Source organism: Pleurodeles waltl, chromosome 3_1 (genome assembly GCF_031143425.1).
Source record: "Pleurodeles waltl isolate 20211129_DDA chromosome 3_1, aPleWal1.hap1.20221129, whole genome shotgun sequence".
Lineage (NCBI taxonomy): Eukaryota > Metazoa > Chordata > Amphibia > Caudata > Salamandridae > Pleurodeles > Pleurodeles waltl.
This window is the reverse complement of record NC_090440.1, coordinates 1,749,074,541-1,749,102,238: the sequence shown is the minus strand read 5'-3', so window position 1 is coordinate 1,749,102,238 and position 27,698 is coordinate 1,749,074,541. Positions and strand designations below refer to the sequence as shown.

The 27,698-nt window shown below is 44.8% G+C and overlaps 1 protein-coding gene across 1 annotated transcript in view; it reads left to right on the top strand.

Moving 5' to 3' along the window:
* The window catches only part of UNC80 (unc-80 homolog, NALCN channel complex subunit), a 2,774,722-nt gene that overhangs the window by 1,170,176 nt on the left and 1,576,848 nt on the right, over positions 1-27,698 (top strand). The window contains exons 26-27 of the mRNA XM_069225668.1: positions 1,414-1,617; positions 2,923-3,023. Of these exons, the coding sequence (XP_069081769.1) occupies positions 1,414-1,617; positions 2,923-3,023 (305 nt within the window). The remainder of the gene's footprint in view (positions 1-1,413; positions 1,618-2,922; positions 3,024-27,698) is intronic.

The following is a 27,698-nucleotide window of genomic DNA, read 5'->3' as shown; positions in this document are numbered from 1 at the left end:
TGCCAGCACCACCAGTCCCTCCTGTTCAGGAATTCTGCAGGTGCTGGCAGTCTGGCTGTGGCATTACCACCATGTTCGTAATATGGCTGTTGAACTGCCACATTGGCAGCGGTCCGACCACTACCACAACCCTGGCGTTCTCAAGACCACCGGGGTCGTAATGACTCCCATAGTGAGATTGTGTTGAACCATGAAATATTTTGGCTATCACGGAATCACAAACAACATTTCTTTGGAGTACAATGGCAATATAGACACCAAGGTCATTTTCACTAAATCAGTAAGAAAGCCTTGAAACAGGCATTCAGGCAACCCTGAAATCCAAAACATATTGTATAAAATTGCTGTGCTATTTATTAATATGTTGTGATAGTTATACTTATTTGTTAGCCATGTTACATAAAAAGAAAAAAGAATATGAGGGATTTTGTATCAACCAAAAACAAATATTATTTTCATTGTGGTTCCCAAAGGTGCTCTACTTCGTATCAAACATGAAATACCTTGTTACTGGTTGAAAGTTTATAAAGTAGGTGTTTTGTTTTTTTGTAGTTTTCTTGCTATTTCAAGGCCATTTAAGAAAAATATATGATTAAAACAAAATAACCATTTACAGGCCATATATAATATGTGTGATGGCTTCAGTGAGCATGAGCAACTGATTCCACTATGCACAGTCTCTGAATTTTAAAGTGTTGTTAGGGTTCTAATTTAATTTTACGCAATTAAATCTTGTCCAAGGAATCCAAGCTCTTGAACTATACTTATACTTGTAGACAAGTGCCTTCCACCACTTTCTCCAAAATCTGCACAGGACAAGAGACTGTAGTACAAAAAGAAATAAAATGACCATTTTGTGACCTTGTCCTTCTCTAGTTGTTAGTTTTATGAATATGTTTTAAACATGTGTTGTTTTAAAGAAGGAAAGAGATCCTTTCTCAGCATTACTAAAGGTTTTGGTGATGAAGTGAGCATCCTGCCCCAAGGCAAAAATTGTTTTCAACCACTGTTTATAAACAGCTTCATTTATGCCACCTGGATCATGCAAGTCACAACATCAATGTCATGTTTGTGCTTGATGAAGCATCAGGACTAGATGGTCTTTTCTGGACCATAGGACAGCAAGAAGTCCCGACTTCCCTTCCAGCTACAGTATACCACATTTCCAAGGTAAAAGGTGTTAAGTACATCACTGTGTAGCACCTGTTCCTGCTGACTTAACAGAACTGCATTGGCGATGGCTATGGGTATGAGGAGAACATTGCTTTATATTATTCTTTAAAGTTAAGGTAGCACAACACAGGCTGACAATAATGTTGATGGAGGGTGGGAGGGAGGCGGAAGGTTGAGCATTTAAAACACGGGGAAAAATGAAGAGGGGGAAAAAAGTCCTCTTTTGTTTTTTTAATACAGTTCCCAGCAGGAAGATCAGGATAGGAGGCTCCCGCCTGCTCCAGATAAAAGGAACCCGCAGTTTCCGGGTGAAGAAAGGGGGTTCCCTGTCCAGCTTTCGCCGGGCCGGCAGCCTAAAGAGCACCAAGCTATCACGTCAGGACTCAGGGTCTGAGACTGAGGATCTACAGTTGTCTCAGAGCAGGGACACTGTCACTGACATAGGTAAAGCAGATAAGGGTGGTTTAGAAAAGCTTCATAATCTGTTGTGATGAAAAATAGATACTTTTCTCCCATAGTATAGAGTACTGCCAATCCTTGCTAAAATTGTTTTTCATTAGTTTTGTTTCACTTGCTCCTACTTTAGTGCACTGTACCCTTTATTCATCCAATTGGTCACCTGCCACCAGTGTATTCATTCCACACTAACGGCTTCAACATCAGTGTGTTCACCCCCTGAAGTCATTCAGTGCTGTAGTCTCATGACGTTTAACTTTAATTTTCCTATGGTTAGTCCTTGATCAGTTTTTCTGTGGTGGGTGGTTACACTGTACCCAGAGCTCCATTCTTGTCACCAAAATAACACACATATATATGTATACGAGAACCAGGTCTTTAGTTATGGAGGATTAGGTAACACCTGTCTTCAGAGTTAAACTAATAAGTGCTTCTCCATAAACAGACTGAAGTCTGGGAAACATGTGTAAAATGTCTTATTTAGGACTGATACATGCCACCTAGAAATGCTCTGAATTCTTATGTTCTCTTTTTAGATGAGGAACTGTACCTCTAGTCCCAAGCCCTTGGAAAAGGACCAATCAGTGTTATACCTAGAAATGCTCTGAAATTCTCCTGTTCTCTTTTTAGATGTGGAACTGTACATCAAGTCCCCAGCTCTTGCTAAAGAACCAACCAGTGTTATACCTTTTAATTCAGCACCTTTCTTTGAACCTTAAATTTGGCATTATAGACATTCCTCACTATCGGCCTGAAGATTGACAAGGTTGCGGTTCTGGTTTCAGTCTTTGAGACCTCTTCATTTAATTGGTTCAGTAGAATTAGAATTCTTAAAATTGGGATCTTTTTTTCCCCTTTTTCCCCCGTACTTGTCAGCTTCCTTTCACTGGTGCTAGTACACATGCCCTGGGGTAACAAAAGCAGCAGACTGTGATGCCAGTGAAGGGTTCCTTACCACAGAGCCCTGTCAATGCAGGTCAGTCACGGATCTAATGGTATGTGTCTTCTGTGTGCTTCATGGAATGTGTTTCATGTTGCTTTCTTTCATTTGCCCCTCCCCACACCATTACCACAAAACGGTAAAGTAATTTCTGGCAAACTGAGATTTTGTGATTTATAATACTATTCGGCATTTACAAACCCAACTCATGATCAGATGTCAAACATAAGTGGGGAGTAAAAGGCCTGTGAGATAGGACAGCATTTCTCTAATGTGGTATACTGCAGTAATCTTGTTTTGGCTAATAGAGTGTTAGAAAGCTGATTACTTGTTTGATGTTTCTTCTTGAGAAGAAGGCAGCCCGTGGAGCACCAGTGAACCAAGCATTGAGCCAGAGGGATTGAGCAGCACAAGCACAGCGGAGAGCTACCATCGGAGCATGTCTTGGTTACATGTGAGTAAACTATGGAAAGCCAACTTTAGGTTGCAGGTAGCTTACAATTATTATTAGTTGTAGACATGACCAAATGATGTAAACTGTGTTTGGGCAGGAATATATCAATCGTATGTCCAGTTCTTGATGTATACAACATGTGAGGCCAGTGACAGCTTGTGGATGGTACCAGAAACGTTGCAAATCCTACAAAGTAGTGTTAATCACAACTGATCAGGACCCCTTATATATTTAACCTATTGCTATGTTTTTGGCCAAGACTGGATGCTGAGAAGATCTGTTAATTCAGTTGTCTTGGGGCCACCCTGCACTTAATAGTACAAAAAGGTGTCACATGTTTCCTTCAGAGAGATCTAAATTGGTGGAAAAAATGAACTAGCATTAAAAAAAAAATCTCTGTGGTTCTTTGTCTATTGAATGCAGTTGAAGATTAATGTAGAGTTAAATAGCAATACACCAAGCATCATCAGAACATTGCAAGAACAATTCAAAACAAACATAGCTGAATTTCCAGCTTCAGAGGCAAAATTGCATAAAATGGCCAATGAATGTGATGAAAAATAAGGGAACAAATACATCGTGAAGCATCCTTCACTTGTATATGCCTCCTCATATATATTTGAACAAGAACTGACATCACAGGAGAAAACCTTTCTTCCTTCTTGGTTTGGTAACTTCAAGTAGGAGTCTCAGTAATACACCAGCAACTTGGGAAGGGCAGTTTATAAGGCCTGTCTATGCTTCTTTCTTGGAATCCATGCTGTCAGGCATGTGAATCAAAAGTTCTTCCTCCAGCATTGGATTTTGCTAGTCTGTTGCCCCTCTTTACAGCTTGTGGAACATACCTTTGAATGTCTATGAGCACGGAGGTGCTAATGTAGTCTGTGCTTTAGGAGCCTCTAATTGCATGCTGACTGCAGTGTTCGGCATCATACCACCCCAAAGAGAAAACTCTTGCCATTCTTACAATTCTTACAATGGATGTAATAGCATGCCACCTTCAGAAGCTTTGGGTTATTCTGGTGTTGTTGAAACAATGACAAGGTAACAAAAAAGCATCTACCCTCTCTTTTCAGTAGGAGGATAACCTTCACAGTGGATCCGAAACTGAAGCAGACCTTGAAACATTTAAGAATCACAGATTTCCTGGATCTTGTGTTCTGGTTGCCTTTGTACCATAACTGGTAGAGTTTCACCTGGAAGCCGATGATAATGATGGAGAATAAATACCTTCAGCTGAGATAAATGAAAGACTAAGGGGGTCATTCTAAGTCTGGCGGGCGGCGGAGGCTGCCCGCCAGACTTCCCCCCTCCAAAATACCGCTCCGCGGTCGCAAGACCGCTGAGGGTATTTTGGCTTTTGCACTGGGCTGGCGGGCGACTGCCAAAAGGCCGCCCGCCAGCCCAGTACAAAAACCCTTCCCACTAGGACGCCGGCTCAGAATTGAGCCGGCGGAGTGGGAAGGTGCGACGGGTGCAGTGGCACCCGTCGCGTATTTCAGTGTCTGCAATGCAGACACTGAAATACAAAGTGGGGCCCTCTTACGGGGGCCCCACGACAACCCATACCGCCATCCTGTTCCTGGCGGGAGAACCGCCAGGAACAGGATGGCGGTATGGGCTGTCAGAATCCCCCATGGCGGCGCAGGGGATTCCCAGGGCAGCGGAAAACCGGCGGGAGACCGGCGGTTTTCCACTTCTGACTGCGGCAAAACCGCCGCGGTCAGAATGCCCTGCGGGGCACCGCCAGCCTGTTGGCGGTGCTCCCGCCGACCCTGGCCCCGGCGGTAAGGAACCACCGGGGTCAGAATCACCCCCTAAATGACTTCCACGTACAAGTCAGATCTGATAAAGGTTTACAGTCTCAGATTCCTTACCTCAGAATATTCCCCGGGTGTCAGACTGGATCTTGAGCAATACGTCTGCGCACTAGTAGGTGGTGGTGTTCAGTTTCATTTTGCTGTAATCGGCATCGTCTGTGCCAGAAGTGATGTCTATGTAGGCGCTACCCCAGCAAACTGACTTCAGTTTGTTTCTTTCTGCGCCATACGCGTAGATCCAGAGAGAAGTACCTCTATTCATAATTTGCACAGCTTCTTTGACTTTTTGCCAAAGTATTTTGAGCTTTGTCTCCCAGTGTGCCAGAGATGTCCACTCTGCGCCATGCCTCCCTGAATTTCCCAGAGCCGGAGCGACCCCTGCCCAACTAAGGGAGTTTTATGAGACTATGCACCTCATATTTGGGTGGGCTACACCCTTTTCTGGATAGGCTCCCACTGGATTTCCACTAGTAGGTCCACCGTCAGCACCATTGACAGTGATGGATCCAGACTGGCTCTAGTCATGAGACAGCAACCTTCCCTTGAACCCATTCCAGTGAGATCATCCCTGTTCCCGCTGATGCCCCATGGTGACAGTGAACCCATCATTACACCCAGCTCCTGATATTAAGCCAGCCATCGACTCTGGCACCAACAAACTCTACTTTCTGAGTTGGAGCCAGGGCTTTTTTTCAGTGGGCCCTGTAAGGAGATTGACTGGGGAGGATCTAAAGATCCTTATTGCAACCACCAGCCCTTAGAAGAGAAAAAGATAAAAAAGGCACCTGGTAATGAGGAACTGGCGGATGCCACGGGACTGGACACCTCTCATGACACTGGATTTGTCTCTCCTGGTGGTGAGGCTACGGAGGAACGAGCTTCCTTTTCCATGGTGGTGGGGATGCCGCTTACGAGCTGGATCTTATGCTGTCTTCAGTGGCAGTCAAGACAGATGCTTTGACAGAGGTGCTTCAGCTGGGAGTTGCCCCCACAGAACCGATGTCTTACTCGGGTATCGCCCAATCCCTGCTGAGGGTCTCCTGTGCACAGGTCAATTGCCCGTCACCATTGCCCAGCTCCTGGGGATCCAGCTTTTCTTGCCCAGCACCCCACCCTAGAGAGCCTGGTTGTTCGGGCCTCCACATCCAAAGTCAACCCTGGTACGTTCCCTACCACACCACTGCATAGGGAATCCAAGAGGCTTGATCCCTCTAGTAATAGGGTGTTCTATTTTGCCAGCCATGCACTGCACTCACTTAACAATGCATGTTTCTTGGGCTGATATACCCACACAGTTTGGGATTTGGTTGCTCAACTGCTGCCCATGGTTTCGGAGGAGGCCCAAGCCATCCTCACGCAAGCTAATGCCAATGGCAGGGACGCATCTAAGTTCACCATTTACTGGCACTCAACTACCATGCCTAAGTTAGATCTACTGTCTTTTCAGGGGATGTCCAGGCATCCATCTGGAGATGTCCTTTGATAGCACATACCTATTCAGCGATGAGGTAAATTTCATGCTGGAGCACTTTAAGGACAGCAGGGCCACTGCCCAGCCGCTGGATCTTTCCATGGCCCCACTCCACCTTTCACCCCTTCTGTGGCTATGTTGGCAGTCGCATCCATTCCTTGCCTAGCCACCAAGTCCTTTCATGGCTGCAGATGCAGCTCCCACAAGACCCATGGGACACACAGCCAGAGGTCTACGCAGACCGATAACGCCCGCCGCCTCCATACCCCTTTAGATTGCCCTCTCACCAACAGGGGTAACTGGCTGGTGGCAGAATCCAACATCACCTGTCCCGCTGACAGTTCATAGCATTCGGACAAATGGGTAGTTCAAATTGTTCAGTGGGGTTACTCCATCACTTTCTTAGAAACTCTGCCTTCAGTATTACCATCCTCAGACCGGCTGATGAAGGACCAACTCTCCCTGCTCCATCAGGCAGTGCAGGCTCTTTTGGCCAATGGGGCCATCAAGAGGGTGCTGACATCAGAAGTAGGTTATAGTTGGTATTCCCACAGCTTTCTTGTGCCAAGAAGGTCTGTCTTTATTTACACCTGTGCCCTCTGAACTTCTTCCTGAAGAGGGAGAAAATCAAAATCCTCATGGTGACTCAGGTCGTATCTGCCTGGGACCCTGGAGACTGGGTGGCAGCACTTGACTTTTAACATGTCATTCTATATTTGTACAGAGAGAAACACAGGTGAAGAATGCCACAATGCTCGCACATCAACACAAGTTACAGATTAATGTCCTTATAGTAAATCTTGAAGAAAATACAATATCAAAGTCCAGTGGGTGCCAACCAGCCGGGCACCTTCCACCACAGGTGTCCAGAATCGCTGACTGCAGGGTAGTCAGTGAGGATATCAAATATATGAACAGCAAGCCAGGGCACACCAAAACAAATTCTGAGTAGTTGATCCAAGTGGTCAATCAATAAGAGTCAGGGTCCAAGGAGTAAGTAACAGCCGTACATTTATTGATGTATGCACCAGTGTGGTCAGTATTCAGGTCAAAGACCACATGTAAAGCAAATAATCCAACACGAACAGCCGACACGTGTTTCGTCTTCTAGACTTTGTCAAGGCTGTAGAATAAGTATACAATATGTACTGATTGTTAACATACAACATGAACTACTTCCATATCAATATATACTTAGAGTTAAAGTGAAAGACTGAATCAAGTAGTCCAATATGCCTAAATTAACTGGCATGTGAAAGTTAAAGTAGTGCAAAGATTAAGGGATGCGCACCGTGCGTGTTCATTTGTGAATGCTAGAAAAAAGTGCAAAAGTTCAGAAGCAGAAAAAAGTAAATTATAGTTGCTAATATACAAAAGGAGTCGAAGAACCAGCAAATCCTGTGATTCCACACCCACATTCTGAAGGTATATAACTTGATGTTCATTGGGTTTTTGGCTTTTTTCTTACTTTGGATGGTTTATATTTTTACCATCGCACATATAATTGCTTGGGGGTTTCCACACACATGGGTTATCTGTGTCTCATGGTTACCTGCACGTTTCCACATCAGTGTGTTTATATCACAGGATTTGCTGGTTCTTTGACTCCTTCTGTGGAGCAGCTTTAAAATGCATCTGCAAACCCTCAGGCAGGTGACTGTCATTTTGGTATTAATAGAGCTAGGAGCAGCAGACAGGAAGCCAGGAAATCAAGAGAAGTCAGCTCCAGGTGATTGAACCTCACAGCCCATAGGAGTGGACTTTTTTCCAGCAATGTCTGTGCCTCGGGTACCATAGAACTACTTAAGGTAGCGTGGTACTTGGGCACCGCAGCAGCAGAAAAGCTGCGGGTGCGACACAAGTGTTGTCTGTCAGGCCAAAAGTGCCTTCTACCTCCTGAGGTGGCACAGCACATTTTCCAGCAGTACCATCGGGAATGTGCAGTGTGAACATTTTGCATGCTGGACTTTACGCAAGAATGCTCTTTAGGAGGGTCATTCATGTTAGAATGGAATGCCACTCCTGTGCACCTTCCCTTCACTGCCTCTCCTGCCTCCGTTCCAAAGAAGATCAAGAACAACTGGGTGCAAGCCTTCCTAATGGCTTGGGCTGGGCCAGGAGAGTGTGGTATCTGGATCGTCTGAATCTCTGATTAGGCTACTACTTCATGAGGACCTCCTGCCTCAGTAAGAGGACAGGGTTCGCCACCCATATTGATGCAGTGAACAACTACATGCATGGGGATTGAGGGTATTATTGAACCACCTGAAGTGGTCCATTTTTTCCATGCGCTATCACAAATATGATATGTGACCTGATGCGGTGTTTGCAATAGTTTGCCCTCACAGGCAAAGCTGTTTTACATATTTTTGTTTGTTTGACTCTAGCCCAGCAAGGCCTTGCAGTAGGCAGTATCAGTTTCTTTGTTGGCCCAGCCTTTCTTCGTGTGTCTAACTAACCTCCCTTGTACAGATTACCTGTTGTGATGGCATTTATTATAGATTTTACATATGCTTCCTCCTACACCACTTATGATGGCAAAGTGGGACTTTAACTTGGACTTGAAATTTCTCATGTGTGTGCCCTTTAAGCCAATGCCTAGCTGGCCACTGCGGCTTCTGACCTTGAAGACCTTCTTCCTCATTGCAATTACCTCAGCTCATTGCATGAGTGAACCTCAGGCGCTTTGAGGGCAACCACCCTAAATCATCTTTTTCCCAGAGAAATTGGTGCTAGGAACTTAGATGGCCTTGTTACCAAAAGTCTTGACATCATTCCATGTTTGGCAAGCTATCACTTTAACTGTGTTCTTTGCTCCTTATCCCCCTTCAAAAAGAGGTGAGAGGCTGTATCATTGAACCCCAAAAGGGCTTTAACCTTTTACATTGATCGTACCAAATATCATTGAGTGGATGTACACCCTTTTCTGGAGCTCTCTGGAGGGGAAGGGAATGCTGGGTATAAGAGAACCATTGTTGAGGTGTATAGTCATTTACATTAAAGTCTGACATGCAATGTCCAAGAAAAAGCCTCCTTAAGGTCTGAGAGTCCATTCTATTAGGACTAAGGCTGCTGCCACTATTATTTTGGTATGCAGAGTGCTTGTCCTTGACATCTGCCAGGCTGGCACTTGGGCGTCAGTGCTTACGTTAGCAGAGTACTATTGCCTTGACAGACAACCAGGTCTGGTAGGAAGGTGAATTTGCCTGCTAAAAACTATAAGTCTTTTGGTCTGAACCCAATCAACGGACACTCCACTCTCAGGAGGTACTCCTTTGGTATCTATTATAAGATAAGTAATCTGTGGTTAGTAGGAACCATCAGAAGAACACGTTACCCACCTTTGGTAATGTTCTTTCTGATGAGTACACCTAACCGCAGATTCCTCATCTTGTGAGAATTCCCCAGGCATTAGACTGGATCTGGAAACTTCACAGCAGTACTCCTGTGGGCAGGTTTGGTGGGTCGTCTGGCTCTGCGCCAACATTGTTCTGCTCTGGTAGTGACAAAAGAAGCCCAAATAGGCACCACCCACGCATGGTTACGTCAGTTCCTTTCTTTCCGTGTCTTCAGATGCAGATCGGGAGCTAATACTTAGACCCCTTCAAAACTTTTTTTATTAAAAATGAACCAGTGTACAAGGGAAAATGTAATTCCTAAGACAGTAGCATTCGAACCTTGTAGGAACAATCTGTGACAGGCCTTCTCAAAGTATTTCTATACTGCTTGTGGTTGGAGAATTATTCCGGGGCCTGTGCCAACTGTGCCCAAATGAAACCAAAGTCCAGACTCTAGACCAACCAAGGCCAGACCTGAATCCAAAGGCCAGACCCTATACCCGAGGGAAACTCCGAACAGCTTGGCTAGTGAAGACTGGCATTGGTCTCAGTTAAGCAGTAAAAGCTGGGAATATATTCTTAGGAATACAACATCCCAATTGGGTCCCAGTAGTGTTTCCTAATGGATAAACCTCTCTCTCTAGACCAGATCATCTCCAAAAAGTTAGTTAAGTATAATAATACAAATGTCAGTCCCCTGATATTCTCCCCACCTAAAGGCCCTTAAAAAGATCGCAGAAAGGGAATGGGCAAAGGACAACAGGGGTAGACCAAAAAGCAAAGTAGCGGGAAATAGTCAGGGCCTACCATACAGTGACCAGAGCAGCCAGGCCTCCTATTTCGAAAGGAGAATTAACATTGCTGGTAATGCGCAGAGAGAAATTTTTAGAATCACTAAAACACTGTTGCACATGCTCCACGCGCAGAACCCTCTAACAACAGATGTAATGTGTTGGCAACCTGTTTCAGAACTAACATATCAGACATCTACCTCTAGTTTCAAGAGAGGGAATGAGACCATACTCTTAACAACACTAGTTTGATGATGAGTTCTATCTCCTTCGCAGAATTTTCCTCTCTTATGATAGAAAACGTTATGCTTTTTCTACCAGAATTAATTCTGGATCCCCACTTGACCCCACTTCCTCCCCCCCAAAAAAATCATGGTGATTGGTGCAGAATCTATTTTCCCTCTCGTGCTCAAGATGGTCAATCTCTCCTTGGATAAGGGAGTGGTACCCTTGCCTTGGAAGCATGCCATGGCAAAAGCCATTTAAAAAAAGCTAAATCGTGACCCTTCATGCCCAGAGAACTTCCAGCCCATCTCCTTGCTTCCATTCCTCAGCACAGTGGCAGGATAATTTGTCAATAGTTATTTGTCAGAATTTATTGAGTCCAACTCTCTCCTCCACCCTACCCAAATTGGATTTTGGCCTAAACATAGCATTGAAACTGCTCTTTAGTCAACCACCAAATACAGGGTCCGTAAGGCCGGGGTTGCAGGGAAGGCATTGGATTTGCTTGGCTCCTTCCTGAAGGACGGATCCTTTAAGGTTTTTAACAGCAACTCCGCCTTGGATATTCTTTAAGTCACTTGTGGAGTGCCACAGGGATCCTCTCTTATCCCCACGCTTTTTAATTTGTACCTACAACCACTGGCCGTGATTATAACCTCCTATGGGGTTTTCATAGTATCCTATGCTGATGACACACCGCTAGTTTTCTCTCTCGTCCCCCACTCGGACCCTTCAGCCTCCACGTTGAAACCGTGTCTGGAGCAAGTAGCCTGCTGGCTGAATAATCATGTGTGAACCTCAGTGGAGCCAAAATGGAGCTCATGATTCTCAGGAACTCTCCTTCTTCCCAATGGTCTCTGGGATGGCCAACATTTCTGGGCCCCCCGCCAACCCCAAAAGGGCCATAAAAAGCCAGCTGCCTTGGAAATCTGAGGATGGTCCTTAAGGTTCTACCTTTTCTCCCCCAGTGCACGAGGAAGCTGGTAGTCCTGGCTTTGATCCTATCTCGTCTTGACTATGGCAACTCACTCTGCCTTGGTGTTCCAAAGCAGTGATTCGGAAACTACAATTGGTGCAGAATGTGGCTGCCCCCACGTTGTTAGTGATCCCTAGAGTGGAGTCAGTCAGACAAGGCCTAGTTGATCTCCACTGGCTTCCTGTCGCTCAATGAATTGAATTGAATTCCGTTTGCATTGCACATAGAGTTCTTCAGCCTGGCGGGCCTCCTATTCTGCGCCAGCTCGTCGACCCCATACTGCCCCCCCAAAGGTCTTTAAGATGTTCTAGCACCCATTTGCTTACAGTCCCCACCATCAGAAGAGCTATAAGTGGTGGCACTCCTTCAGTTTTGATGTAGCCAAACTCTGGAACTCCCTCCCCCTTGCCATGCATGCCACAAACAATGAGCTCTGCTTTCGCAAATCCCTCTAAACCGTGCATTTTATGGACTCACCCTGTAGTCTGTACTTCTTGCTGGTGAAAGCTTTTGGCTTCAACTAGTGATGGGATACCTTCGGGTCACCACACACTCTACAAATTTCATAGTATAGTATAAATGACCATGAGGAAAGTCTGTATGTTGTCAAACTTTAGAAACCTCCATGCCTTGACTGGTTGAAGTTGAAAAGAAGGTCCCATTCCCGCTATCGAATTCATTCCAGCGGCAGATCGTTGTTGCGACCGAAGTGTTCGGGGAAGTCCAAGAAGAAACATAAGAACTCATAGCAAGAATCAGCTCCCTCCTGCAACTCTAAACTCAAAGGAGGGTATTAAGGCGTCAGTGAGCCACCTGGACTCGCTCCCGATCTCCATCTGAGCTGATCCTGAGCCTAGTCCTGATAAACCCCATATTTCCGGGTCCACCAGCAATGACGCAGCAAGTTGAGATCTGCTTCAGGATAAGCACAGACTCTGGTGTCCACTTCTGTCTCGGTACCCCCACTGTTTCAGTTTCCTTTGCATTTACACCAGTGCTGATGCCAGAGAATTCATCCAAACACAGTCTACACTCCAACTCTGGGCAGAACCCACCCTGACCTCAAGTGAGGCTGTGCCTTAATCCTACTGTAGCACAGCCAGGCAGTAACTCTTCGGATTATGATACCTTGCCCTTATCACGCGGTAGGGCCCAGATTTTGCATAGTCTTTTCAGCACTGATTCAGACAATGACAATTTTCATTGGAGTTATATTGTCTCCCAGTATTATGTGGAAAATTAGTATGAGGAACTACAAGATGACAGTGCTCTGGTTACTTCCCTAGATACTGACTTTGTTTCTCATTCCAATCTTGCCACCAAAGATTTCTCTTCCTTTGCTGATATTATACGGAGGCCGGCAGAAGTACTGGATTTACAAGTATCTACTGTGAAGGTGAAGACTAGAGACACTGGCCCTCCCACAGCCCCATTCTGTTAACTGGATGCTTTTCCATCTAAAAAGATCTAGAGATTTTTTGCCCACTGATCATGACAGTTTACTTATGGACTCTGTGCCTGAGTCATGGACAGCCCATGAAAGCACCCGATGTGAGCATGCATGGGTGGCACTCGTATGCGCCTCTTCTTGTCACTTCTGGAGCTGAACAATGTCACCGTAGAGCCGCACAGTGCCACCTACCGACCCAACAAACCTGTAAAAATGGCAAAGGGGGCTACCAGAGCAGACTCAGTGACACCCTCCGGCTGGGAAAAAGCTGGGGTGGGCCGTGGTAGCACTGGATTATACAGGGCAGTGCAATCAGGCAAGGTGAAGAGGTCCATTGAGTATCAGCGAGGTACAACAAGACCGCAACAGCTCTGCAGGATTGAAGAAGGAGCTGGTATGGCAGGCCCACCTGAAGATCGGAACCTGCCAAGAAAGAAACCCCTTTAGGAGGACAACCACAAGGTTAAAGCGGTGGAGTGAGGAGACACTGTTTCTCCTCGGGCCTGGCGGGCATCGGTCCTCCAGCACAAACCTTGCAGGCCTCATTGATGGCAGAAGGGAAATTAGTGAAGGCATGAGCTGGGCCCAAAGCAAATGTATTGACTTGCATTGCTGCAGGCTAGAGTTAACAGCAGCAGTGTTGTGGGATGTTGACACAGAAGCAGGTATAAGTAGGCATGGCAAGTTAGTGCCTTGGACCTCGGGCCTCCTCCTTAGCTGGGCTTCACAGCAAGAATAAGAGACTGGAGGCTAGCTACCCATCCACTGCGGAGCTGTGATGAAGCAGAGACACAGTCAGCAAAAGGACAGCACGGAGCAGACATAACAGTGGCATAAAGAGGGCGAAGGCACAGACAGGATTGAGCACTATGAGAGTCTAGGTATGAATGAAATGAGATGAATCCTACACGCTACGAGTTCATAAGGAGTCCTACACTGGTTAGAAGCAAAACAAAATTGCAGCAAAGGTCTTCGGGACACCCATGAAAGATTCATTGATCCGAAACATGTTTTCTCACACTGCGGAAGCCCCAGCGAATCACCCAGAAAGGATGAGAGACCCCTTCAGGGGTCAAAGAAACCACTTCGGATGACCTAATATGCATTTAGTCCCTAATCACAAGAGCATTGAGCAATATGCTAGCCCTGATGTTGAGGTTGGAATGTTAAAATGTACCTAGCCAAGGAGATGTGGGCTGTCCAAAAAAAGGTGAACTACACAGGAGAAAAAGACTAAAATTTCAAACAGGAACAGGGATAAAGAGATGGAACTGTTCCAATAGGAGGTCTTTGCTTTAGAGGAACAGCACCACAAGCTACAGACGTGAACAGAAGACATAGAGAATAGGTCCTGCCAGACCTTACTTATCCATGGCATGCACTGGGCTCAGAGGGTGTAGGAAGTTGGCTCTGTATGCACTATTTCAAACTAAGAAAATAGTATGCAGAGTCCAAGGGTTCCCCTTAGAGGTAAGATAGTGGCAAAAAGAGATAATTCTAAAGCTCTATTTTGTGGTGGTGTGTGGTCGAGCAGTAGGCTTATCAGAGGGTAGTGTTAAGCATTTGTTGTACACACACAGGCAATAAATGAGAAACACACACTCAAAGACAATTCCAGGCCAATAGGTTTTTATAGAGAAAAATATATTTTCTTAGTTTATTTTAAGAACCACAGGTTCAAGATTTACAAGTAATACTTCAAATGAAAGGTATTTCACTCAGGTATCTTAGGAACTTTGAATCCACACAATATCATGTACAGTTTTAGCAAAAATGGCAATAAGCTATTTTAAAACTAGACACACTGCAATTTTCAACAGTTCCTGGGGGAGGTAAGTTTTGGTTAGTTTTTGCAGGTAAGTAAAACACCTACAGGTTTCACAGTTGGGTCCAAGGTAGCCCACCGTTGGAGGTTCAGGGCAACCCCAAAGTTACCACACCAGCAGCTCAGGGCCGGTCAGGTGCAGAGGTCAAAGTGGTGCCCAAAACGCATAGGCTTCAATGGAGAAGGGGGTGCCCCGGTTCCAGTCTGCCAGCAGGTAAGTACCTGTGACTTCGGAGGGCAGACCAGGGGGGTTTTGTAGGGCACCGGGGGGGGGGCACAAGTCAGCACAAAAAGTACACCCTCAGTGGCACAGGGGCGGCCGGGTGCAGAGTGCAAACAGGCGTTGGGTTTGCAATTGCTTTCAATGGGAGACCCGGGGGTCTCTTGGGCGAAGCAGGCAGGCAAGGGGGGGGCTCCTCGGGGTAGCCACCACCTGGGCAAGGGAGAGGGCCACCTGGGGGTCGCTTCTGCACTGGAGGTCGGATCCTTCAGGTCCTGGGGGCTGCGGTTGAAGTGTCTTTACCAGGATTCGGGTTCTTTGAAGCAGGCGGTCGCGGTCAGCCTCTGGATTCCCTCTGCAGGCGTCGCTTTGGGGGCTCAGGGGGGTCAACTCTGGCTACTCACGGGCTCGCAGTCGCCGGGGAGTCCTCCCTGTAATGTTGTTTCTCCGCAGGTCGAGCCGGAGGCGTCGGGTGCAGAGTGGAAAGTCTCACACTTCCGGCGGGAAACGTGGAGTCCTTTAAAAGGTGTTTCTTTGTTGCAAGTTTCAGTCTTTGTGGAACAGGGCCGCTTTCCTCAGGAGTTCTTGGTCCTTTTAGATGCAAGGTAGTCCTCTGAGGCTTCAGAGGTCGCTGGACCCTGGGGGACGTGTCGCTGTTGCAGTTTTTCTTGAAGTGGGGAGGAAGGCCGGTAGGACTGGGGCCAAAGCAGTTGGTGTCTCCGTCTTCTCTGCAGGGCTTCAGGTCAGCAGTCCTTCTTCGCCTTCAGGATCCAGGAATCTAGTTTCCTAGGTTCTGGGGAGCCCCTAAATACTGAATTTAGGGGTGTGTTTATGTCTGGGGGGTTAGTAGCCAATGGCTACTAGCCCTGAGGGTGGCTACACCCTATTTGTGCCTCCTCCCTGAGGGGAGGGGGGCACATCCCTAATCCTATTGGGGGAATCCTCCATCTGAAAGATGGAGGATTTCTAAAAGTCAAAGTCACCTCAGCTCAGCACACCTTAAGGGTTGTCCTGACTGGCCAGTGACTCCTCCTTGTTTTTCTCATTATCTCCTCCACCCTTGCCGCCAAAAGTGGGGCCGTGGCCGGAGGGGGCGGGCATCTCCACTAGCTCGGATGTCCTGTGGCGCTGTAACAAAGGGAGTGAGCCTTTGAGGCTCACCGCCAGGTGTTACAGTTCCTACAGGGGGAGGTGAGAAGCACCTCCACCGAGTACAGGCTTTGTTACTAGCCACAGAGTGACAAAGGCACTCTCCCCATGTGGGCAGCAACATGTCTGGTGTGTGCCAGGCTGGCAGAAACTAGTCAGCCCACACTGGAAGTCGGGTGAGTTTTCAGGGGGCATCTCTAAGATGCCCTCTGGGTGTGTTTCAGAATAAAATGTACACTGGCATCAGTGTGCATTTATTGTGCTGAGAAGTTTAATACCAACCTTCCCAGTTTTCAGTGTAGCCATTATGGTGCTGTGGAGCTTTTGTATGACAGACTCCCAGACCATATACTCTTATGGCTACCCTGCACTTACAATGTCTACGGTTTTGCTTAGACACTGTAGGGGCACTGGACTCATGCACCTATGCCTTCACCTGTGGTATAGTGCACCCTGCCTTAGGGCTGTAAGGCCTGCTAGAGGGGTGACTTATCTATGCCATAGGCAGTGTGAGGTTGGCATGGCACTCTGAGGGGACTGCCATGTCGACTTAGTCATTTTCTCCCCACCAGCACACACAAGCTGGCAAGCAGTGTGCATGTGCTGAGTGAGGGGTCCCCAGGGTGGCATAAGACATGCTGCAGCCCTTAGAGACCTTCCCTGGCATCAGGGCCCTTGGTACCCGGGGTACCAGTTACAAGGGACTTACCTGGATGCCAGGATGTGCCAATTGTGGAGACAAAGGTACAGTTTTAGGGAAAGAACACTGGTGCTGGGGCCTGGTTAGCAGGCCTCAGCACACTTTCAAATCATAACTTGGCATCAGCAAAGGCAAAAAGTCAGGGGGTAACCATGCCAAGGAGGCATTTTCTTAGAGGGCATGTACATTAAGTCCTACATGCAGAGACCTTTTATACATATCCTAGTGGTTGATGACAGTGTGAAGCACAAACTGGATAGAACACAAAGGCCCTCATTATGAGTCAGGTGGGCGGCGGAAGCCGCCTGCCAAACTCATACCGCCGAGAGACAGCCTGTGTTGTCCAAACACCGCCGGCCCTATTTGGAGTTCACTGCAGGTGACCAGGGCTTTAACATTGCAGCCCGTTTGTAATCGAGGCAGCAGCAATGTGGCGGTGCGGCGGGTGCAGCAGCACCCATCACGCAATCCACTGCCAAGTGCACAGGCAGTGCAGGGGCCTCCAGAGGCCCCCCGAACACCCCCATTCCGCCTACCTTTCCATGAAAAGGCTGGCAGTATGGGGACTCATAATCCGGAGAGCAGCGCTGCTTGCCGGCTGGCGGCAACCTGGCGGTGTCGGTGGTCCGACTGTGGCGGCTCTGCCACGGGCATAATGTGGCACTACTGCGGCAGTCCGACCACCACCGTGAGTCATAATGAGGGCCATAGAGTGGGAAGACCAAACAGTAACAGAAGAGGAGGAACTGGGTATTCTCACCGATTACTCAGCACAATTTTTCACATAATCCACAATCTTTTCTTTTCTTCATCATATTTGTCTGTTTTATTAGGTCAAGGTTTTTTGCTTACCTCATAAACAAAATTAAATATTTTGTTGATCATAGATATAGTAAGTATACTAAACAGTTTATCGGCACAAATACGTTTTTCTCCGACCAATTGATGTTATTATATTACAAACTGACCTTAGTCATACTTTCCGTGGGTACTATTTCTAAACTGCATTTTGTAGTATGTTTATAGTGTTGCTACAAAAACACTATTCACTCACCTATGTGCAGCGCTTTCCGCCTCTCCTTTCTTTTATGTACGGAGATCCCTGCCCCATGTGAAGAGATCTCCGCACACATAGGTTTATGTTGTAGTAGTAAATGTGGGAAGCAGTGGCTGGAAAATGGGACATACTTAATGGAAAGAGTTTAGATAGAAGTAAGGAGGGTTTAGGGGAAGGTTAGGGAGGGATTTTGTGACGAACATTGCTACTCATAAACTGCACTTCTATAGTTACTACACCCACAGAAGATTCAAAACAGTCATAAAGGTACTCCAGCTCTGAGCTGCAGTAAGTCCAGCACCACCAATGTCCACTCACATGTACTACAACACCCTCCCATAGAAAATAATGGAAGTAGAGACTTTTAAAAAACCCTAGGAAATTATCTTAACATAAATTAACTAACTTAAATGGTTTAAGAAAATATATATCATTATTTTCATGTAAAAAATATAAATCATAATAGTTCAAAATAACAGTGACTTTTTTCACTTTAATATATATATATTTCAAATATATAAATTGAATCACACATGACTTTAGTAAAAATGTTTTATATACTAAATAAATAATAACATTTAGTTTAATTTAGTGTTACTATTTTAGATTAATTGCTTGATTTTTTAGATTACTTAGCTGGTTCTATAAGACTAATAAATTGGCTTTTGTCTTATAAATATCTGGGAGTGCATGTTGACACCAGAGGCAGGTTTGTTACTCATAGGAAGGAGATTAAGGTTAAAGCTGCAGCCCTGTAAGTTGCCTTTTCAAAGGTATTTAGAGCACCGAGGGGACCAAGCTTGCTTCCATTATTGAAAGTTATGAGAGCCAAGGTCATCCCCTCACTGTCTTATGGTCGAGAAGTTATGTTGGGCATTGGTTCATGTCTGCTAAACTGGTTGGTTACTAGGATTTATAAGAGGGTTTTTCATTTAGCACAATCCGCATCTCCTGTGGTTGGAGTTTGGCCTTTCAGAACAGCGAGCAGAAGGTGCTGGTGCTTTTCTGAAACTTTGTCACAAACTGCGCCAGGCCAGGCGGGCAGTCTGGAGTCAGTATTGTGGCTTGAAATTAGTGGGACTTATGCAAAAGGGTTTGATTATCGCTTCCTGACTCACCAATCACCAGGCTATTAAAAGCTAATGAGCTTTGGGCTGCTAATCTTCCGCAATCTTCATTTAAACTGGGTATTAAGAAGAGTATTCAGCTTCGGTCCTATCACTCTGATCGAGCTTTTCTCGCTAGTTATAAACATGCTTGGTCGGTTATTAATTCATTTCAGCCTGGTACTCCACTTGGTTACCTTTCCTGCACCTAATAATCTGAAAGAGAAACTTGTGGCACTAAGGATCGGCGATAGGGTTTTTCTGAAGCATCTTCTGATACGGCGTTCAGTCCGAGGGGAGGGAGTAGTGTAGGGGATGCGGTATCAGGGAAGAATCCCATGAGCTTGCGGTTTGCCTGTGTCCATCCCTGCTTCAGAAGTGTAGAACCCTTTTTACGGAATAAGTGGAACCAGTTGGGGGTCCGCTCCTATCGACAGGCTGTTATAGCGTCTCTAGATCCCAGCAATACAATGTTGAATGTTCTAGTGATTAAGGGGGTCATTACGACCTTGGCGGGCGGCATGATTGGACCGCCGGGCGGCCGCCAATGCAGCCACACTCCCGCCGCAGCCATTTGGAGATCCCCGCTGGGCCGGCGGGCGGAAACCTGGTTTCCGCCCGCCGGCCCAGTGGGGATCTCTGCCGCAACACAGGAGCTGGCTCCAAATGGAGCCGGCGGTGTTGCGGCTGTGCAACGGGTGCAGTTGCACCCGTCGCGCTTTTCACTGTCTGCTATGCAGACAGTGAAAAGCTCCATGGGGCCCTGTCAGGGGCCCGCAACTCCCCTTTCCGCCAGCCTTTTCCTGGCGGTTCAAACCGCCAGGAAAAGGCTGGCGGGAGGGGGACTCGTAATCACCTGGGCTGCGCTGCTAGCAGCGCTGCCCAGGCAGATTATCACCGCCGGCAGTGCTTCCGTCATTTTAGCCCTGGCAGTCTCGTAGCGCCAGGGTCAAAATGACCCCCTAAATGTATTAAGGTCGCTTTGGCCAAATTTCTTCAGGGCACTGCGAGCACAGTTTAATGTGCTCTTGCTCTGTTGGAGAGGAATCACTCCTGTGTACTTACTGAGTTTCTACTTTGGTATTTTGGTTGTTACTCCTGTTGGCCGTTCTTACTGGTCAATCAATAAGAGCACTTTAAATGCCTGGGTTTTGTCATTAGGTGGGCGCTGAGACCACCAGGGGGTTGGGAAGAAAAACGTTTAATTATTTCCACGTATAATGTTATACTTTCTTTATTGGATGGTCTTGTTTAATGCTTCACCTTTAAATTAGTAATAATGTGGATTAATCAACTATGTATTTGTTTGTCATATGCTTGTTTTATCATTATGCCTATAGGCTATGAGGGTTATTTTAATGGAGTATTGTATTATTGACTGCTTTTGGCTTTTAATTGTAATGGATTTTAATATCTGTACAATAAATAGTTACACACTGTGTCCATCCCAAAAAAGATTAATTGGTAAAAGCATCTAATTTAATTTAATATAGTTGACATAATTACATTTTTAATTTAAGATATAGTTAATTATAGGACTTCATTATGGCTAAATAGCCATAAAAGTAATGCATTAAAATTTTTTGAAGAATATAGAAAATCAATGAATACACATACAATGTTAAAAACAGCAACATAAACTAGTATAAGTAATATAAAAACAAGCAATCATATGCTAGCTGACTTTACAAGGACTCTCCTCAAAAACTACTATGTACATCTTATACCATTCAGAAATCATTCGGGGAAGGCCTAGTTTTAAACTCCCCGGAGCCTAGATATTTAGGAGTCTGTTAAAGTTAACGCTTTTAGTCTAAACTTCCGGGCCCACTACAGAAAACGTGAGACAGCAAACACAATTTGTTAATTCGCTTCACTTCATTAAAAATCATTAAGGTGTCCCATTAGTGTCCTACGACTATTAGTTTACATAATGAATGATCAATTTCTTTTGAGGTTGTCTGTAGAGTGGGCAAAAGAAGAAGAAATTAGCCTTTGTCTAGCTATGTAACAGACAGCGTGGACAATAAGTTGACCAACATGCTGCTTTGCTCCACTTTACAGTAAAAGATCTTAGCGGTAGTGCATCGCACCTAAACTGGACATATAAGCGTTTAGCTTGAAAAGGAAAAATGTTGTCTAACTATGACTCAAAGCAAGGAATATGTTTATGGGTCAAAAACTGAGCTGACAAACTCCCATTTCTCTGGTCGTTCCACTTCTGAATGACTCATTTGTCTAATTACCCTGGGGCATTCCAAATCTCTCCCATAATAACCATTTTCCATAGGTTCTTTCCATACTTTAACCAAGGGGTATGTGTTTGTGAGTCAACAGAAATTAATTCTGCTAAAGGTTCCCTATAAGGAGCAAGCCCCCCGTCGACCAGACATGCACCCAGTATAGGAGTGGTTTGAGCGAAATCACCTGATGGATATTATTTAGTATTATATTGTATCTCAGGGGTATGAGGGGTGTGCTCAGGGGTACATTAATGGAAGCCCTAATAAACTTGTTTTCAGTCAGTGTTAGTGCAGATGTATCAGTGTAGCCCCGTGCCTCGGCCCCATATTTGGCTGCTGTAATAGCTGCTGCTCTACATACTTTTAGGGTAGGCGACACAGACCCTGAAAAAGCATGATCTTGCTTTTCCCGAACTAAGGCCCCCACAGCATATTGTTTACCAACCTTACCCCTAAGTAGTCTACATTTTTAACTTATTCTAGTAAAGCTCTCTGCATTGTCATTTTGCCTCTGAAGGACCAATGCAGATTTATTGCCATAAACTTAGACTTTGATGGATTCAATTCTAGTCCTTTTTAAGAGCAAAAAGTTGCAAATTAGTTCAATTCACATTATAACCCTCTGGATATGAGGAGTATGTTGTCTACCAACATAAGGAGAGGTACAGGGACTTCAGGACACTTGGGTGCATCGTGTCCACACTTAAAAGCCAATTGACCGCTGTGTTAATGTAAAGACCAAAAATTGTGGGTGCGAGCACACATCCCTATGTAACGACCCTTTTTTGGGGTTCCTGGTCATAAGACCCCACCCCTATTCCATCTCACTTTGGTGTATGTATCTTCATGAAGAACTCTCAAAATCCACAGGAGATCGCTTGGCAAACCATGTGCTTCTAGTACCCTCTACACGTTGTCTCTCAGGACCAAGTAAAAGGCTGCTCAAAGATCTATAAAGGCAACATATAAGTGGTCCTTACTTCCAGCATAGGGTCTTGAAACAAAAGACCTGATCTAGGGTACTAACGTTGACTCTGAAGCCTGCCTGTGTGTCTTCAAGTATTAAGTTATCACAGAGCCAAGACGGAAGTCTGGCCATGACCTGCCTGCAAAAAACTTTCTGGCTCATGTCTATTAAACTTAGCGGTCTATAACGACAGGGTCATCCCTAGTTCCCTTTTTATATATTGTGATTGTAACGGCGCCTTTCCAAGATGAAGGAGTAGCCTCACCCATCATGATGGCATTACTAAGAGCATTAAAATATGTAACTCTTACTTCAGGCTGGTATAGATATTGGTTGCCTGGAATACCATCCAGGCCTGGGGCCTTTTCTCTTTTTATCTGCTTTAGAGCATTAGCTGTTTCACCAAAGGACAACTCAGGGACATCCCTGTCTGTATGGGCTAGCCTTTTTCCCCAAATCAACCAAGCCAGAATACAAACAGACTGGGCCTCTATCCTGGGTCCGATCCTGTTTCATGTCCTGGTCCCACTCAGTGTAAAGACCATCAAAATGGGCTACCTATTTTTCAGATGAGACCAGTCTCCAAATGATTGGCAATGGTAGAGGTTCCTATCAATATCAGTTGCTAAAAAATCTTTGAGTCTCCATGCTGGTGGTCTTTTGTTAGTTCTGCCCATTGTTCAACTTCCCATTGTTTTTGTGTCCTCAGTTAGGACAGCATTATACCTCTTCCTAGCAATACCTATTTGTCTCTGACTCTGACTTGCTGCCTTCACAGCTTCTAGAAGGCTATTTTTTACTTTTCGGGATTCTTTAGTATACCACCTAGAGGAGTGTTTTTAGCAAGCTCTTCTTCACCCTATTTTAACAAAGAAAGTACTCAACTGTTCTAGCAGTTGAGTGTGGGAATTAACATAACCTTACTATCATTCTCTGTTCCTGCTCATTTGAGATTCCTCCTATAATTTGAAGACTCGATCTTGTCAACAGTAGTAGACGGTGTCAAGTTTTAGTCTTCAAATAAGCTGGATTGCAATTTAACCGTTAAGGCTTCATGATCAGTGTCCATTCATGCAATTACCTCCATGTCCATCACAACCGTCCATAAAAGATTGTCAGAGAGGAAAGTTGAAAGTTGGGCAGGGACGAAAATCTGACCTTGAATTACCGTTAATGATTTTCAAACCCTAAGCTGTTATCAAGTCTAATAGCTATAGAGCCACATTTTTCCCATTGTCCTGTGAAAGCTTGGATCTCATCATAGATTCTTATGGTTGAATCTCCCATCCTTCCTTTGTCAGGTCCAGTGTAAGTTGTGCGTTACAATCCCCTGCTATGAAATTGAAATTGACCTAACATATTTGATAGTAAATCTACTGTAGTGTAAAAAGTATTTAAGGGAACAGTTTTATATATATATATATATATATATATATATATATATATATATATATATATATACCCAATGGCAATATGCCTTATCCCTTGTTGTAGGTATTTTGATTTCTAAACCTAATAGGTCTCTACTGTCTGAGGGGACTCTTTGTACTTCCAGAAACAGGTCCAGCCTCAGCCAGATCAAGAGACCCCCTGAAGCCCCTCCCTCGGACGATGGGATAGCATTTTTGCTAAATGTGACCAAGCCAGATCTTAATACTGGATCAATTGTTCATGTCTCCTGAAGTAGAATTATATGGTGTTGATCTATGAAGATCCCATTCTGGATCTGAGAGCTTAGCTCTTATTTCAACAGCATTCCATGCGAGGAACCTTACACAATCCTCCTTAACCTTGTTCCTCCCTATTATGGGGTCTGCACCAACTCTATTCTGGCCCTCCCAAGATACTACACTTTTCTGGTCAATCAGAGGTTTTAAACTAATTTTCTCGACAATTTGAGCAGTAAGCCCCATCAGGCTTCCTAACTCTTTTTCAGTGCTTGTAGAGTGAGTCCCAAAACCACACATATTCCTCTTTAGTCAATCTACCTCGTGTAGATTGTTCTTCTGCTCCGAAGGGTTGAACAAGGAGTGAGAGAGATCTGAGTGTTACAGTTTCTAGTGCCACTTTGTAGCCTTAGTTCATTGGGGGCATGTAACTTCAATCTTATTTGTGGCCTTATAGCGGGCCTGACCTTAATTCAAGCAAAATTAACCTTTTGACTAAACTACAAGACCTCAATCTCAATCCTAATTCCTCATAATGAGAGTTAATTTTGCTGATACTTGTTGAATGCAAAATGTCTTCTCTAATAACCTATCTACAGCCGCTAGTATATCTCAGCTAGTGTATTGCTTTATTGACCAGTGAATCATACGATTCTCTCCTGCCATGCTGCGATTTGGGGACATTAACCATATAGATATCATGCATCTTATGATGTAATAGATGCCAGCCCTCTTTTTAATTTGCTGCACCGTTATAATGCATGAATAAATTTCTTCGGACATAGTTTTGGTGAGTCCTTGGCAATGATGTAATGGCATAACTTTGTGACTGAATATCCTTCAGCCCATTAGTGCTTAGAGGGGCCGTTGCCTTTTAGTTAAGGTTACTGGCGCCAGAAAAAGTGGCATCACTTTCATGGGGTGGTACACTAGAGGTGAAAGATTGATTTAAATTTAATTGTGAGAGCTTTTCTTTGGGTTCTACCAATGTAATATTTATATTATCCAGTATTGGATCTTTCATAAATTCAGATGCTTGAATCATCCCCGTCGTCGAAGTGGGAGTCCTGGGGTACATGAAAAGCAATAAGCACCCAAAACAATTTCCTTGGGCTATAATTCTAATCCAAATGACTCACATAGCCTATCTCTGTCTTTTTGTGAAAATGACCCAAACCTGGCTCCTGGCCAATCAGGCACCAGCACCCTCTAGAATACTCTCCAGAGAGGCTCTTTCTCTCAGATTTGCTAGCACAAGAGTGAAGACTATGATCTGAGAATGAAATGCGAGCCTCTAAGGGGAGGAGGGTGGGTCACAAGTGTATTTATTATAGATACCAATACTGGATAACTGTAGTTACAGGTAAGTAACTTGTTTTCTTATCCAGTATTGGATCTTTCATAAATTCACACGCTTGAATCTGAATAGCCAGCAGTACTCCTACTAAACGTTATACCCGCCGTGGATGGTGGGTGCGAGCATTGAAATCCTCTAAAACATACTACCAAATAACATGCTTATAAATCTTGTTCTATGTGCATAAAACAAATACATATATATATATATATATATATATATATATATATATATATATATATATATATATGTATATCCAACAAAATTGCATACCAATTATAGAGTATTGCATATAGAATTATGTCTAGACATTAAAGAAAAGATCTCACCTTAATGAAAAAGATGACGTAGGACCGCCTGTCCAACGAGGGAATCAGTTCTTTAAGACGATTCCAAACAGTCCTGGGACTGTCCTGAGTGATTCAGCTCCTGAGCTGTCATTCCCCAAGGAGCCCAGTACCCAATATTAGATAGAACATTCAGCATCAGTTACTGTTGGAGGTAAAGTTTTCACTTGCTCAGGCAAGTCACTGTGGGGTACATCAGAAGTTAATGGAGAGGTTGTTGCAGGGGAACAGGTGCTAGATGAATAATCCTTGGTATTATGTTCCACAACACTATTCTTCACTAGGTTCCTAAGAAATGGTTTTATGCCCTTTTGAACCAATCCCCCAGCCATAGCCTTCTGTGAAGATTCCTTGTCCATCTTTCCAGAATGTTCACCCTTTTCATTGTGAGTGAGTAACACCTCCACCTCTTCAATCAGCTCGTCAATATCCCCCAACGTGCAGTTCTCCACTGAATGTCTCTGGATATTTTTAGCATCCCCGCTCCTGGAATCCTATCAACTGCTTTCCTTTTCACCATAATTATATACTCTCACTAAATGTGTCACAATTGCTTCAAAATATTATTTTAATACCGTGGCACGAGAGGAAAAAATTATTAAAGGTATAGGGCTAAACACCACAATCAAATTTCAGAAGCTTCAGATTAAAATAGTTTATGAGTTTTATTTAAAAACAAACATAGTGTTACAAGGAAAGCTGTAAACCAGGTTGTCAGCTGAGGGGACCAATATCCCGCTTATTCTAAGAACGATCAAAGCAGAAAACTAGATAAAGCAGATATATTTAAAGTTTATCCACAGGTCTGTTAGGGCCACCAAGAAGGGGCCAGACTCGGGCCAAGTGTCCCTTCTGTCAGAGATCAAGTAAAGTCTTGAATAAGTGCCAAACTGAGAATACCATACATAGAGACACAGTCAGTCCAAGAATTGAAGCAGCTCCGATGGTAGTAAGGAGTCGACAAAACAAAAGTCTTACCAGTCTCCAAAGATGGTTGATGTACGGGCTAAGAGGGCTGGCCCTGCCTCTTTTAGGCGCTCACGGGTGCAGTACGTGTCTGCCCTTGGCCCGCGCTTGTCCCGCCCAGGGGGAGGGAGTGACACGCTATATAGCGCCACAGGTGAGAGAAGGTTCAGGGACCACCTCTTGGGGCCCTGGGGTCGATGGTAGTTGGAATCCCTCCTCCTGGTTCTCCCACCAAGCTTGCGCTCAGCGGGAGGGAATGACGCCCTGTATAGTGCCAAATTGTGCCACAGATGATGGAAGTTGCAGGGACCGCCTCCTGAGGCCCTGTTGTCGATGGTAGTTGGAATTCCTTCTGTTGCTTCTCCTGCGCATTGGGTGGGAGTAGCGCGCTTTATAGCGCCAAATTGTGCCACAGGTGAGGGAAGTTGCAGGGACCGCCTCCTGGGGTCCATGGTAGTTGGAGACCCTTCTGCTTCTCCCGCCAAGCTCCAGCTATATAGATATAGTTAATTGTGCTGTTTCACTTTTTTTTAAACTAATTCCACATTTACAGTACACACATGCCAATCATTGTCATTAACATTTAAATATTTTTTACTTACATTTTTCAAAACTTTCTATAGGGAGATCGCCACCCTAATTGCAGAGGTTACTACAAAAAGTGTGTGGAATATCAAATACATTTGCAAAGTCAATGCTAGTAGTAACTTTACATTTATATATGATGTTTTTACTGACTCTACCCCGGTTCAGTGGGTGGGGATATGTAAGTCTACACATTTGAGTAACTTTACACTTGTAAATGGTGGAAAAGTACAAGAGTAAACTTACATGCGTGGATCTAATCATGTTCATTTACCTATGTGAGTAGGCCCAATAGTTTCTAACATCAACAATATGTAAACATTTACCCCACTAGTGTAATAAAATGGTATGGATTTTTATGTGCGATTGTGAAGTGGTTGGGAAAGTCGATCAAGGTCAAAAATATTATTTGTAT